The sequence below is a fragment of the Nannospalax galili genome, unplaced genomic scaffold (genome assembly GCF_000622305.1).
Source record: "Nannospalax galili isolate Female #2095 unplaced genomic scaffold, S.galili_v1.0 scaffold1200, whole genome shotgun sequence".
Taxonomy (NCBI): domain Eukaryota; kingdom Metazoa; phylum Chordata; class Mammalia; order Rodentia; family Spalacidae; genus Nannospalax; species Nannospalax galili.
Genome location: NW_008347131.1, coordinates 390158 through 404661, shown reverse-complemented (window position 1 = coordinate 404661; position 14504 = coordinate 390158). Strand labels below are relative to the sequence as shown.

The 14504-nt window shown below is 41.3% G+C and overlaps 1 protein-coding gene across 2 annotated transcripts in view; it reads right to left on the bottom strand.

The window, feature by feature from the left end:
• Positions 1-8982, bottom strand: part of CUNH11orf49 (chromosome unknown C11orf49 homolog) — a 219310-nt gene extending 210328 nt beyond the window's left edge. Inside the window, exon 1 of one of the 2 annotated variants that reach the window (XM_008843563.3) lies at positions 8758-8982. In XM_008843563.3, the coding sequence (XP_008841785.1) occupies positions 8758-8803 (46 nt within the window). In that variant the 5' untranslated portion in view covers positions 8804-8982. The remainder of the gene's footprint in view (positions 1-8757) is intronic. The other variant, XM_008843561.3, reaches the window with a different exon arrangement.
• Between the last annotated feature and the right edge of the window lie 5522 nt (positions 8983-14504).

Sequence of the window (14504 nt, the reverse complement as noted above, 5' to 3'; positions counted from 1 at the left end):
TTTTTTTGCCTTTTTGAGACAGGGTCTCCCTGTAGCCCCAGCTGGCCTGAACCTGCTATGTAGACCAAGCTGGCCTTGAACTCACAGAGATCTGCCTGCCTCTGCCTCCAGAGTGCTAGGACTAAAGGTGTGTGCCACCGTGCCTTTAGATATATTATTATACATCACGGCCTTATGCAAATAATTCTGCCCTTCTAAACCTCAGTTTCCTTATTTTTAAAACAAGATGTTATTAATTAAATGGGAATAATAACTCCTTCATATTAGGCTTACAGAGATTAAGCAAGATAAAGCATGGTGATAAACATATAGGAATAGTTCATAAACTACAGCTTAAGTTCAGAAAAGAATAGAATAACTTTAAAAGCAAAAACTAGGGCCAGCAAAATGGCTCGGTGAGTACAGGCACTTGCCATGAAGACCTGAGTTTGATCCCTGAGATCCATATGATGGAAAAAGAGAATTGACACCCACAAGTTGGTCTCTGACTTCCACATGTGTATAACCAGCACACCTCCCCACATCCATTCACTCCGCTACACATATATAAACTTAAAAAAACATTTTTTTCAACTACAGATTAAAGAAAAAAACCCCACCTTTTATTGTGATTCCTCTAAATACACAGACCCCAAAGGAGAAAGGTGGTATCTGATTTCCTAGAGACATCTATTAGGTTACCCCATTACCAATCTTAGATGGTAAGCAGGTTCCACAGAAACAGAAGAGGCAATTTGGAGAACAAGTGAAAGCATGTACTCACCCAAATTAGATGGAGGAAAAAATAAACCTCACACCCTCATACTTACACTCAGGTCAGCACGTAGGTGGTAGTGTTTTGTAAGTCTGAGTCCAGAACAGGCTGCCCTTGGGCTCTAGAGTTCTCCACACCCAGTAAGATACACAGACATGCCTCAGCCTCTGGCAGATGCCCCCAACACTCACTTTCATGAAGCTGGAAATCTCTCACGGGTCTACACAAAAGGTTCTATACTTACTTAGTCTCTTTACCAGAGATTAAATAAGACCTGGACGTAATACATTAAATCAGGCCTGGACATCAACACAGTTTCTATCAGTACAAGGCTGCCAGCATGAACATCATCGAGCTCTTCTTTCCTGATATATTTTTTTTTTTTTGTCTTTTTGAAACAGGGTCTCTCTGTAGCCCCAGCTGTCCTGTAACTCACTATGTAGACCAGGATGGCCTTGAACTCACAAAGATTCGCCTGCCTCTGCCTCCCAAGTGCTGGGATTAAAAGCGTGCACCACCACACCCAGCTTCTTTCCTGATAATTGTAAACCAGGCCAGACTACAGGTTCCTAATCTATCAAGTCAGTGAGGGAAAGGATCAGTTTACCCACATGCTGAAAGATTGTTTTCTTTAGGAATAGTCAAAAAGGCCAATACAATCCCTAGCTAGCAAGTACAAAGGGATCACAAGTGTCACTATCCCATTTTATCTATCCCATTCTCTAAAGAGATTCTCAGTATACTTCCCCAGGGGTACTCAGCTTGAGCTTGTTTCACTTAATGTCAAGAGCTTTCCTGTGTCTATAAATTTTTGTTCTCTATTTTTTTCTCTAGGCCTACACATGCAAATGATTCTAGAATTTGTAAAAGTCAAAGATAATTTTCTAAAATATATATTTTATTTATTACTCTTATGTGTACAAGTGTATTGCTTACATGTATGTAAGTGCACCTATGTCATACAATGCCCACAGAGGTCAGAAGGCATTGGGTTCCCCTGGAACTGGAATTACAGATGGTTGTTAGGCACTATGTGAGTGCTGGGAATCAAATCCAGGTCCCCTCCAAGAGCAGCCAGTATTCTTAACCGCCAAGCCAACTAACTCTCCAGCCCCTGTCAAAGATAATTTTTTTTTGTCTTTTTTTTTTTTTTTAAGACAGGGTCTACCTGTAGCCCCAGCTATCCTGGAACTCACTATGTAGACCAGGCCGGCCTTGAACTCACAGAGATCCACCTGCCTCTGCCTCCCCAGTGCTTAGACTAAAGGGATGTGCCGCCACTATGCCCGGCAAAGATAATTTTTTTAAAAACACAGGAATTTAAATTTTAAATCAGGAAGTATGGCCTAAACCTATAAAGCATGGTTTTTAAATTACATATATATATATATATATATATTTTCCTCTCTTTTTGAGACAGGGTCTCCCTGTAGCTTGAGCTGTCCTGGAACTCACTATGTAGACCAGGCCGGCCTTGAACTCACAGAGATCTGCCTGCCTCTGCCTCCCAAGTGCTGGGACTACAGGCATGCGCCACCACGCCCAGCTAAATTATATTTTTAAATTTTGCTCATTCATTCATTTTAATTTCTTGAAACAAGGATTTGCTATATAGCTTAGACTAGCCTTGAAATCAGGATTCTCTTGGCTCAGTATCCCCAATGCTGGGATTACAGGCATGTATGACATATGTCACCATGCCAAGCTTCTAAGGAATGGTTTTAAACGGTCATTAAATTGATGGTGAATGCATCAAATAGCATGTCTTTAAGAGAGTCCATATTGTAATAGGCAGAGCTGGTTCTTAGCTAGAAGCAAATGCATTTCAGTAGTTACACAATTTGCCGAGCCATGAGGAAGTAAGTGAGTAATATGACTTTGCTCAGAAAAGTCTAACTGTCCAGATGAGGGTTTACACTCTGAAATACACAACAGAGCCTGAAGGAACATTTGTCCAGGACTCATGTACTAGTGAGTGGTTGGACTCCATGAACAGTTAAACTTTTCAAGCAATTCAAGACTTTAATTCTGCCTATAGATGGTCAACACTGCCACTGAATTAGTCTTCCACTTATGCCACTTAGGAAGAGACCATCAACTGCTACTCACCAAAGCACCAGTCTCTACCAAGATCCTGAGATGTTTAACTCAAACAGTAAACATCCAAAGAACTAAATAATGCACTAGGATTTTCAAATATTTCACAGGTTCATTGAGTACCAAGTAAATGAGATAAAATCTTTAGCAAAAGTTCAGGTGATACTTGCTAATGTTATACATGAGATACAAAATTATCTGTGATGTGACTATTCCCTTTTGACTGATTAATAGACATAGTCACTTTTTCTTTTCAACTCAGTATCAATCTTTTTAATATGTAATTTTATTACTATTGTGTTTCCATCATGAAAATTTATGATCTTGGTCTTTCCTTATTGCCTTTATGCAGAGCCAAAAGAGGCACACTGAACACTTTAACGGCCTTAAAGAGGACTTCAGGAATGTTACATGACCTTTTCAACCAAATCCAGCAACCAGAATTTTATTATCTTCCTTAAAGTTAGAGCAACCAAGATTGAGTATAAAAGTCGTGATCTCCTTGCCATTCCTGTTGACTGGACCCTGACACATTTCCTGATAGAATTTGGTTGTTTGGCTTCAACCTCTACTTTATCCAGCACAATTCCCTTTGCATCCAGTTGTCACTATGTAGGTTAGTATCAACTTTAATATGAACTTGCATTATCACTTTTTAACTTTCCATGAATACATCATTGTGGGGGGGCGGTATATGTATGTGTATAGGCCACAGGGTCAACTTTGAGTGTCATTCCTTAGGAGCTATCCACCTTTTTTTTCCTTTTTCTTTTTATTATTTGTGTGTTGCATATGTGTACGTGTGTGTGTGAGTGTGGTGCATGTTTATGTGTCTGAATGCACACAGGCTACAATGCACATGCAGAGGTCAGAGGACAACTTTCTGGAGTCAATTCTCTCCTTCCACCACATGAGTCTCAAGGATCAAACTCAAGTCAGTAGCCTTACTGACAGTGCCTTTACCCAATGAACCATCTTGATGGCCCCACCTTGTTTTTTTTTGAAGGATTTATTTGGGGGCTGGAGAGATGTCTCAGTGGTTAAGAGCACTAGCTGCTCTTGCAGAGGACCTGGGTTCAATTCCCAGCACCCAGATGATGGCGAACAACCATCATAACTCCAGTTCCAGGGGATCTGATGCCCTCTTCTGACCTCCTCGGGCATTGCACAGCACAGGTGTACTTACATATATGCAGGCAATACACTCATACACATAAATTTATTTTTTTTTAAAGATTTATTCAGGGTGTGTGTGTGCGTGTGTGTATGTATACAAAAATGTGCAAGTACCCACAGAGGCCAGAACAGGCATGGGAGCCCCAGGTACTGGAGATACAGGTAGTTGTGAGCCATCTGATATGGGTGCTAGGAACTGAATTCCCATCCTCTGAAAGATCAACAAGCTCTCTCAACGGCTAAGCCATCTCTCCAGTCCCCTAACTGTACTTCATTTTTTAATGCAGGGTCTCTCACTGGAACCTGGGGTTGGATGATTAGGCTAGGTTGGCTGCCAGCCAGCCCCAGGGATCCTCCTGTCTCCTCCTCCTCAGCCTAGGAGTTACAAGTGTGAGCCACCATGCTGGTTTCTTTTAATGTGGGTGCTGGGATTGAATTCAGATCCTAGTTTTTACAGGGCAAACACTTCACAGACTAAACTATTTCCTAGCCACATAAGGTTGTTTTAAATATTATTCCAATAAATAATAAATGTAAAAAGGGAAAATTCACAAAATAATCATTTAATGGAAGAAAATATGAAAAACCAGAAAATCCTCATTACTCAAAGATTTTCTTTATTGTATCTGTGAAACATCATATAGCATTTAACTTTAGAAATAAATATTTCCTAAAGAAACTTTGGGAAGCTGGGGCTGGAGAGATGGCTCAGTGGTTAAGAGCACTGACTGCTCTTGCAGAGGACCTGAGTTCGATTCCCGGCATACACACAGTGGCTACCAACCATCCTAACTCCAGTTCCAGAGGATCCAATGCCCTCTTCTGACCTCTGTGGGCACTGAATGATACAGGTGCACTTATACATATGCAGGCAATACACTCATACACATAATATTTTTTTAATAAATATCTTAGTATTTAATAAATATTTTTTTAAAAAAGAAACTGGGAAGCTAAATAAAATACAGCTATTGTTAGATTTCAGAGTGCAGAGTACAGGAACAACAGGAAAGAAAGAGACCAAAACTGACCTCAACAAACGAGACTGTGTTTATTAGAACAGCAAGAGGCAACAACCTTCCCAAAGTATGGAGGCTATGCCGCAAAGAGGGAGGGGAATGGTCAGAGGGGCTACGTGCAGGTCAGAGCATTCTTGAAAAATTTATAAGCCCCTCTTTCCTGGACCTGTTTGCCCAAGCAAGACAAGCTATCTTAGGAAACAGGCTGTCTCAACAGAGTCCTCCATGAGTTCCAGGTGTGGCTGATCGATAGCGGTTGAGCAAGGCCAGCAGCAGTCTCAGAGGACTTCTGGTTTTCTGCAGCTGGGGCATTCTATCAGCTATAGTTGTCAGAATCATCACCACTTCAGATTCTTCTGCCCCTACCTCCTGAGTGCTGGAATTACAAGTGTGCCACCATACCAGGTTTTGTGTGTCATTGGGGATCAAACCCAGGGCTTTGTGCATGTTAGGCAAGCATTCTACCAACTGAGTACTCTTTTTGAAAAAAAATATATATATTTTTATCTCTGTGTGTGTGTGTGTGTGTGTGTGTGTGTATCTTTCACCAAGCAATCCTGTTCTAGCTGTTTCTCCATTGCTGTGACAAAACATCCTGACCAATACCACTTGGGGAGGAAAGGATTTATTAGGCTTACATCTCCCAGGTCACAGCTCATCAGGAAGTCCAAGGTAGGAACTCAGGGCAGGAACCTGGAGGCAGGAGTTGAAACACAGGCAATGGAGGAACACTGCTTACTGGCTTACTCCCCTGGCCCAAGCTCAACCTGCTTTCTTATTCAACATAGGCCCACCTGCCCAGGGATGGCACCACCCACAGTGGGCTGGGTTCTCCTATATCACTCAACAATCAAAAAGACTCCCCCACAGACAGGGCCACAGGCTGGTTCAATGGAGGCAATTCCCCAACTGAGGCTCCCTCAACCCAGGTGTGTCAAGTTGACACTAAAGCTATCCAGCATAAGTCCTTAAGCTTGGTGAAGAGACATTTGACATCATTAAAAACTGCACTTAAATATACTATAAGACTATCACTTAATGGCTTGAAAAAAAATCAGAAGTTTGATCTATGTTGTTGGCAAGACTGTGGGGAAACAAGCATTCTCTGTTACTGGTGGCAGAATAAATTGATAAGGTCCCTATGAAAGACTATTTGGCAATGTCTATCTATATTACAAATGCATATGCTCTTGACATACTAACTTCACTGTGTGGAATTTATTCTTATAGACATATGTGCAAAGGAACAAAGTTGTAGATTACTCATTGAGGCATCTTTAGTAATAGCAAAAGGCCCAAAAGAACTCTATCAACATGGAATCAGTTAAATAAATTATCTGAATTATCACGTAGCTAAAAATAAGCTTACAAAAAAAGAAATCGTAAACCAGGGGTGGTGGTGTACACCTATAATCCCAGCACTTGAGAGGTAGAGGCAAGAGGATCAGGAATTCAAGGCCAGCCTCAGCTATATAATGAGTTTGAGACTAGCCTGGACTGACTATATATAATAACATAACATATCCTAACATATATAATAAACTCTGGAAGGATGCACAAAAGATCAGTAATTGCTGATACCTCTCAGGGGTTGAGGGTGACTTAGGAACATACCAGACTGCAAAAAAATTTTAAAGGGTGGGATGAGATTTTTTGTGACAAACTTCTTTACATTAAAAAAATAATTTTGGCACTGGGCATGGTAGCACATGCCTTTAATCCCAGCACTTGGGAGGCAGAGGAAGGCGGATCTCTGTGAGTTCAAGGCCAGCCTGGTCTACATAGTGAGTTCCAGGACAGCTGGGGCTACAGGGAGACCCTGTCTCAAAAAGACCAAAAAAATAAAATAAAAATTTTTTGAGGGGCTGGAAAGATGGCTCAGCAGTTAAGAGCACTGACTGCTCTTGCAGAAGCCTGGGTTCAATTCCCAGCATCCATATGGCTGCTAAGAATCATCCTTAACTCCAGTTCCAGGGGAATCCAATGCCCTCTTCTGACCTCTGTGGCATTGCAATGACACAGGTGCACTTACACACTTGCAGGCAATATACTCATACACAGAAAATAAAAATAATAAATAAAATACTTAAAAAAATAATTTTGAGGCCAGGCATGGTGATGAATACCTTTAATCCCAGCACTTGGGAAGCTGAGACAGGTGATCTCTGAGTTTGAGGCCAGACTGGTCTACATAGGGATTTTTAAGCTGGGCAGTGCTACCTAATGATACCCTGTCTGGAAAAAAATAATAAGTGCTGGGCGTGGTGGCGCACGCCTTTACCCCAGCACTTGGAAGGCAAAGGCAGGCAAATCTCTGTGAGTTCAAGGCCATCCTGGTCTACTAGTGAGTTCCAGCTCAGCTGGGGCTACGGGGAGACCCTGTCTCAAAAAAGACCCAAAACAAAAAAAAAGTATATATAAATTATATATATATAATATTTATATTTATTTTTATATATATAAATATTTACTGATAAGTGAAAGAAACCCATCTGAAGAGTTTATATACCATATGACTCCAATATATGATATTCTGAAAGGGACAAAACTTTAAAGGTAATAAAAAAGATCACTGGTAGAATGGGATAAGGCAGAATCAGGAATAACCAGGTGAAGTTCAGAGGATTTTTAGGACAGTGAGATTATTTTATACCTTGATAATGAATATATGAGATTATGAATTTGTCAAAGTCCATAAAACTGTACAATACAAACATTAAACCCAAATGTAAACTATAAGCTTTTGTTCATCATAATGCAACAAATGTACTATAGTAAGACACTAAATAGAAGATATAGAGGGTAAAAGGGAGCTCTTAACTATCTGTTCAACTTTCTGTAAGCTTAAAATTCCTCTAAAAATTTGAGCCTATGAGGTAGTTGTTTGTTTGTTTGTTTGTTTAGACAGCGTCTCTTGGTAGTCCCAGCTGGCCTGGAACTTGCTATATAGACCAGGCTGGCCTTGATCTCACTGAGATCCTCCTGCCTCTGCTACCCAAATGCTCAAGTGCTAGGATTAAAGGAGTTCACCACCACACCTAGCTAAGCCTATGAATTTTTAAATGCATATGTGTATATATATATATGTGTGTACACTTATGTGTGCAGTAAATGCCTTCCACACTGTAAAATGATCAGTAATGTACAGTGCTCATTATCACACAGCCTTAGCCCAGGAGAGAAATCAAGAGTTTGTGGCCTTACTACACAGAGTTGCATCTTTTAACCTTAGATTTTCCACCGGTAAAATGGAAGAAAACAATCCCTCCCTAAGGTTGTTAATAAAATTCAAATAAAGAATACTGCATACAAAATACTAACCACAGTGCCTAATGAAAAAGAAAAGCTCAAAATAACTGTGCCATTATGAAGGTAAAATTATTATTCACAGAATGCCTGATGTCACCTCAGGTGCCATCATGTTTACTCCAACACCAGCATATCAGTAGTACCCCAGCAGGGCCCCAAATTCTCGACTGCGCTACTTTGAACGCAATTTACATTGCCTGAGTTCCAGCCCGTATACTTCAGACATTCTTTACTCCATGGATGTCATTTTTGATCCCTGTTCCGCCTTACCTTACAGTTTCAGACCTTGGAACCCCTTCCTTCTACCCCTCCCCACTCCATCCAGGCCCGTTCCCACTCCTCCCCAGACACTGGCCTAATTCGTCTCCACTTTCCCTGGCTGAAGTTATAGAAAGCTCCTACCCAGATACTCGTAGTCCGGTAGAGCTAGGCGCTCAGAACTCAGCATCCTTAGATCGGGTACTTTTCAAGCTCCAGCTCTCTGGCTTCCGGAACCCAGGTTGCAGCCTGTCTCCGTTGCCATGGCACCCGTGCTGCAGGAGGCGAACTAGAAGGCGGAGGGGGTGTCACGCAAACAGCCTCCGTGGGGCAACGCGGAGCCCACCACACAAGTTCCGGGAGCGGTCGCTTCCCGTCAATCGAGGATTCTTTCAACTCCTATTTTTTGCGACTTGGTTTTAGATTTGTAGTGAACCCTCTAAATATGTCGTATTTCATGATGTCAAGTAATTATTGTCAGCGACTCGTATCTACAATTTCCGAATTTCGTAACTATTGCTCTGTATTGTTTATCACGCACAACAGTTGGATCCCATTACCTATTACTAATCACTTTTAGTATTTTACTATCTTGGTTTACTACAAACTGACTATTATAGTTTGGCTGCTTCTTGGGGTCAGTCAGGGATGTGTCTTTTGGCCTATGACACGGCTGGACACAAAAGGTACTCATTAAGGGCGGGCGAGATGGCTCAGCAGATAAAGGCACTTTACCAGGGAAGCCTGATGGCCTGAGTTCAGTCTGAGGGATTCACAAGGAAAGAGCGAACCAACTCCTGCAAGTTGTCCTCTGACCTCCACACAAGCCCCCAAATAAATGCAATTTTTTAAAAAAAGTGCTCACAAACATACTCAGTAAGTCCTCTGTAGGTTAATTGCCATTTCCTCCAACATTCCTCTCTTACTAGTTGATACTCTGCCCCAGTGGTTTTCCTTTATCTAAGATGCTTCTGGAGGAGAAGAGATCAGAAACTAGGGTATCTAGATTTCCCCTCACTCCATATGCCCAACTGCACATTTCTCCTTAAAGAGGAAAGATTATTTATTGGTTTTCAAATTCTCAGATATTTTTCTTTTTGTTCCTCCCCTCCCCTCAATAGGTAAGAGATCTGTAGCAATTATCCCAGGCCAGGTCTAGCAGTAAAAGCCACTTGGTCATCACTTTTTTTTTAATAAGTTCCCTCCCACTTCAACAAGGAGAAGTTTTGTGTCAAAGAAAAAAAATAAAACTTATGCCATCAAAGAGATGACTGGGGATTGGGTAGACCACCTACACCAGGGGGAAAAGGAAAGAGATGGTTCCTCTCTTATGTTCTGTGTCGCCTATTCTTAGCCTCCTCCAACAAGGAACCTCAAACCTTGTCATTCTCCCTTTCCCTTAAATTTGTGTATGTCTCAATTCTAGGCTCCTGTGAGTCACTCTGAATTTGGATGTGGTAAGGAGAAAGGGACAAGAACCCAAACTAGGAGCAGTATTTAGTGTTCTGAGGTAATGAATTTCCTAAGTCTATACTTGATGTGAATTTGTACAAATTTGATTAAGAATAATTGCCTTTTCCTTCCTCTCCCATACCTCCATGCAGCTTGAGGGTACGGGAATTTCATGATTTTTGTATTTTGGCTTATTACTGTTATCTTAATGAAGTAATAGGATAGCTGTATATATTTTATTTATTATTTATTTATTATTTATTTATTTAATTTGTTTGACAAGGTCTTATGTATCCCAGGCTGGCCTCCAACTCACCATGTAGCCAAAGATGACTTTGAGTTTCTGATCCCCCTGCCTCCAGTTCCATAGTGCTGAGATTACAAGCATTCAGTAGATGCCTGGCTTATTCAGAATTCAGTTTCTTCATGCATACTAGGCAAGCACTCTACTAACTGAGCTACATCCCAGCCCTAGGATAGTAATTATCAAGGATGGCAATTTTATTTTATCTTCAAGCAAACTGAAGCTGTTTGCAGATTTCTTATGTCCTCATGAAAACTATCTAAGACATTTCTCCCTTTTCTAAGTAGGGAAACTGAGGCATAGGTCACAAAAGTGACTTGTGTAGTATCACCCATTCAGTCAGTGGGAGGGCTGGAAGTGGAGCTCAGCTATACCAACATCCAGGCTAGTGGTCTGACCACTAAACCACACAATCCCTTTTTTAGGGATTCTTGGCTTGGTTGTTATTTATTTGTGTTTCCATTTGCTCTGCCCTACTAGCAACTGGGAGCTCCCAGATAAAATAAAAGAATTTTGAGTCCAGGCTGCACACTTGACATCTTCTTATTTGTGGAACATTATCCTGGGTCTTGGAGAGTACTACTACTTGGGTCTGTGTGGTGAAGCTGGGAACCAGACCCAAGAATATAGCTTTGTTTGGGCATTAACCCATTTGCGGTTATAATAATGATAAGTTTCAGCACCAGTGGCGCCTGACTGTTAATGACTCAAAGAAATCTAAATAAGAACAAGATGCCATCTCTGGAGCAATTTGTATGTTTTTCCTACAGTTCCATCCTTTCTATTAAAGTCCTAACAATTCTTATGCTTAAGGACAGTCTTCTACTCTGAATGTTCTAAGCAGTCTGTTGAGATGGAGGACCAGATAGGGTAGGTTATTAGTCTAGAGCTTCGAAAATTAAGGGAGATTCAAAGAAGTAGTATTTGCCTATCTTAGTGATGGCATTACTGACTTTATTAACTTTCTTTGTATTTTTTTCTATGCTCTACAAGTTTTTTTTTGTTTCTTTTTGTTTGTTTGTTTTTTTATATTGAACATCAATTACTACCTGAAAACAATGACAGCTGGGAAGGCCTTCCAGATAGTGTTAGTTTTTCCCAAGAAACCACTACTTTTAGGTTTCTCTTTGGTCACACATTACATAATAATAGACTTTAATAACATCAATTGTGGATGAAAATTTTTCACTGAAACATGCACACGCACATCTTAAGAACAGAGTTGGACATAGTGGTGCACACCTTTAATCCCAGCACTCAGGAGGCAGAGACAGGCATATCTCTGTGAGTCAAGGCCAGCCTATTCTACATAGTGAGTTCCAGGCCAGCTGGGACTACAGGGAGATCCTGTCTCAAAAAGAAAAATCTTTTAGACTGGGCATGGTGGTGCACACCTTTAATAACAGCACTCAGGGAAAGGCAAAAGCAGGTAGATCTTGGGGAGTTTAAGGTGACCCTGGTCTCAGTAACCAGTTTCAGGCCAGTCGGGGCTATATAGTGAGATCCTATCTCAAAAACATATTTTTAAATATTTAACATTAAAAAATATACAAGAGTTCTCAAAAGCAGTGTGTATTTTTGTGATCCTGCTGAATGCTAGTGAAAGAAAAAATAGCTTTCAACTTAAATGGATTTTCAGTCTCCCCATAGCTCCAGCTGGACTGGAACTCATGTAGATCTGCCTGCCTCTGCCTCCTAAGTGCTGGGATTAAAGGCATGTACCACCACTCCCAGCCTATCATAGCTTATTTCTAAAAAAGTTACAAAAATATACTTAGGAAAGTAAGTATAAAATCACTTAGGAAAACCAATCAATCAGAAGATAATTCCACACTCCAGAAAAAAAGCAGGTAATGGGGCTGGAAAGATGATTCAATGGGTAAAAGCCCTTGCTACACAAGCATTGAGAACCTTGGGGCTGGAGAGATGGCCAGAGGTTAAGAGCACTGGCTGCTCTTGCGGTGGACCCAGGTTCAGTTCCGGCACCCACATGGCAGCTAACAACCATCTGTAACTCCAGTCCTAGGGAATTCAGTGCCCTCTTCTGACTCCCATGGGCATTGCACAACATGGGTGCACTTAAATACATGCAGGCAATACACTCATACACATAAAATAAAATAAAAATAATTAAAAGATAAAATAATAATATGAGGACCTTAGTTCAGATTTCCAGCACTTATATAAAAGTAGATGTGACTGGGTGTGCATGTAGTCCAGAACTGGAAGAGAGGAGGACAGAAGAATCACTAAGGTTTGCTGGCTACCAGCCTAGTTCAAAAAATAGAAAATCTACAGGTTCAATGAGAGACTCTGTGTCAAGGAAATAAAGTGAACAGCAATAAAGGAGAAAACCTGATATCTTTTCACCTTCATGTACAAGGCATTTTTACCTGCACACACACATGCATTCCCACATGTGCATATACAGACACCACATGCATACACATACATAAAGAAGTAAGTGATATGAAACTGAGCATACACATAGATGCCACATGTGCATACACACACATAAAGAAGCAAGTGATATGAAATTGAGCAAAAATAGAACAAATTGGAAGGTGCTATATAGGTCACTGGGGGAGAAGTCATCAATGGTATCACCCAGTGGTAAACCCTAAATGCTAAAATACCAAACTGCCAGGAAAGATGTGTCCACTGATGCAATGATGGCATGAATGTTATAGGGGCAACCAACCACTCACTGGTTGAATTTGAGACCTATTCTACAGGCAGGAATTCATACCTGCTGTTGTAACCTGGTCAAAAACCCATGACTTGAGAGGTCATAGACCATGGGGAGACACCTATTCCTGTTAGTCTGCTGAAAGGACATCTCAAACTGCCTTCTAAATATTTATGGTTATACCATTTATGAGTACTGCTCTCACCTTGGCAAGATAAGCTTTGTTCTGCAGTGGGCAGCAGTTAACAAAGTGATTCATAAGTGGTCAAAGTGTTGAAAATAAGTGACTGTTCATATCTCCTTCCCAGGCTCATCAAGGAGTCGAGGGGGGAGTCAGTTACCCCTCCCACTCAATCAGTCGACCTTAGCTGCATGTGGGGGAGGGACTAAGGATATATAAGCCAAGAATGCCAGGAGGCATCTCTCTCACTATTTTCTGTGGCTGTCTGGAAGGATCTATATCTGAGTGTGGGCTTTCCAGTCCAGCCGTAAATGGGGGGCACCCACTCCTCTGTAAGTAAACCCCCACCCTATGCGCTATTAAAAAAAGAAAATGGGGCCAGGCTGGGACTCTGCTCATATGAACCTACAGCAATGGTGTCAACATGCATTGGACCCATGCAAACTCAAACAGACAAAAATCCAGCATAGAACTGGGGAAATGGACAGCAGGCTCCAATCTTAGCTGAAGAAATATTGGCAACTAATTACTGCTGGATGAGGAAGAACTGATCTTCCTAAAGTGACTGACTAGACCTCAGTGGATGGACTTGCACTGGGGAACGTCTGGGGACACTGACTTGACACAGTAGCCTTAACACCCAGTACAGAGTATATGGGTTCCATTGGGGGGGCCTGTGGGAGGGTGCTGGTGGGGACAGGGCTATAAAGATGATTCAGATTGTTTTGTAATACAACAAAATTTAATAAAAACAATTAAAAAATTTATATGCCTGATTATGTGCTGGTTGTCAACCTGACACATCTGGGAAGAGGAACCTCAATTGGGGAATTTCCTCTATCAGATTGACCTGTGGGTGTGTCTGTGAGGCACTTTCTTGATCGTTGAGTGATGTGGAAGGTCCCAACCCTCTATGGGAAGTGCCACCCCTGGCCAGGTGGTCCTGGGTTATGTAAGAAAGCAGGCTGAGCACAAGCCAAAAGCAAGCAAGTAAGTGACATTCCTCCGTGGTCTGTGCTTCAGTTCCTGCTTCCAGGTTCCTGCCCTGACTTCTTTTAGGATGAACTGTGATTGGGAAGTATAAGCCAAATAAGCCCTTTTCTCCCCAAGTTAGTTTTTGTTAAGGTTTTATCGCAACAACAGAAAACCAACTACAGTAATTTATTTTTTATTATTTTACTTGTGTGTGTGTGTGTGTGTGTGTGTGTGTGTGTGTGTGTGTGTGTGTGTGTGTATGCCACACACACAGCATGCATTTAGAGGTC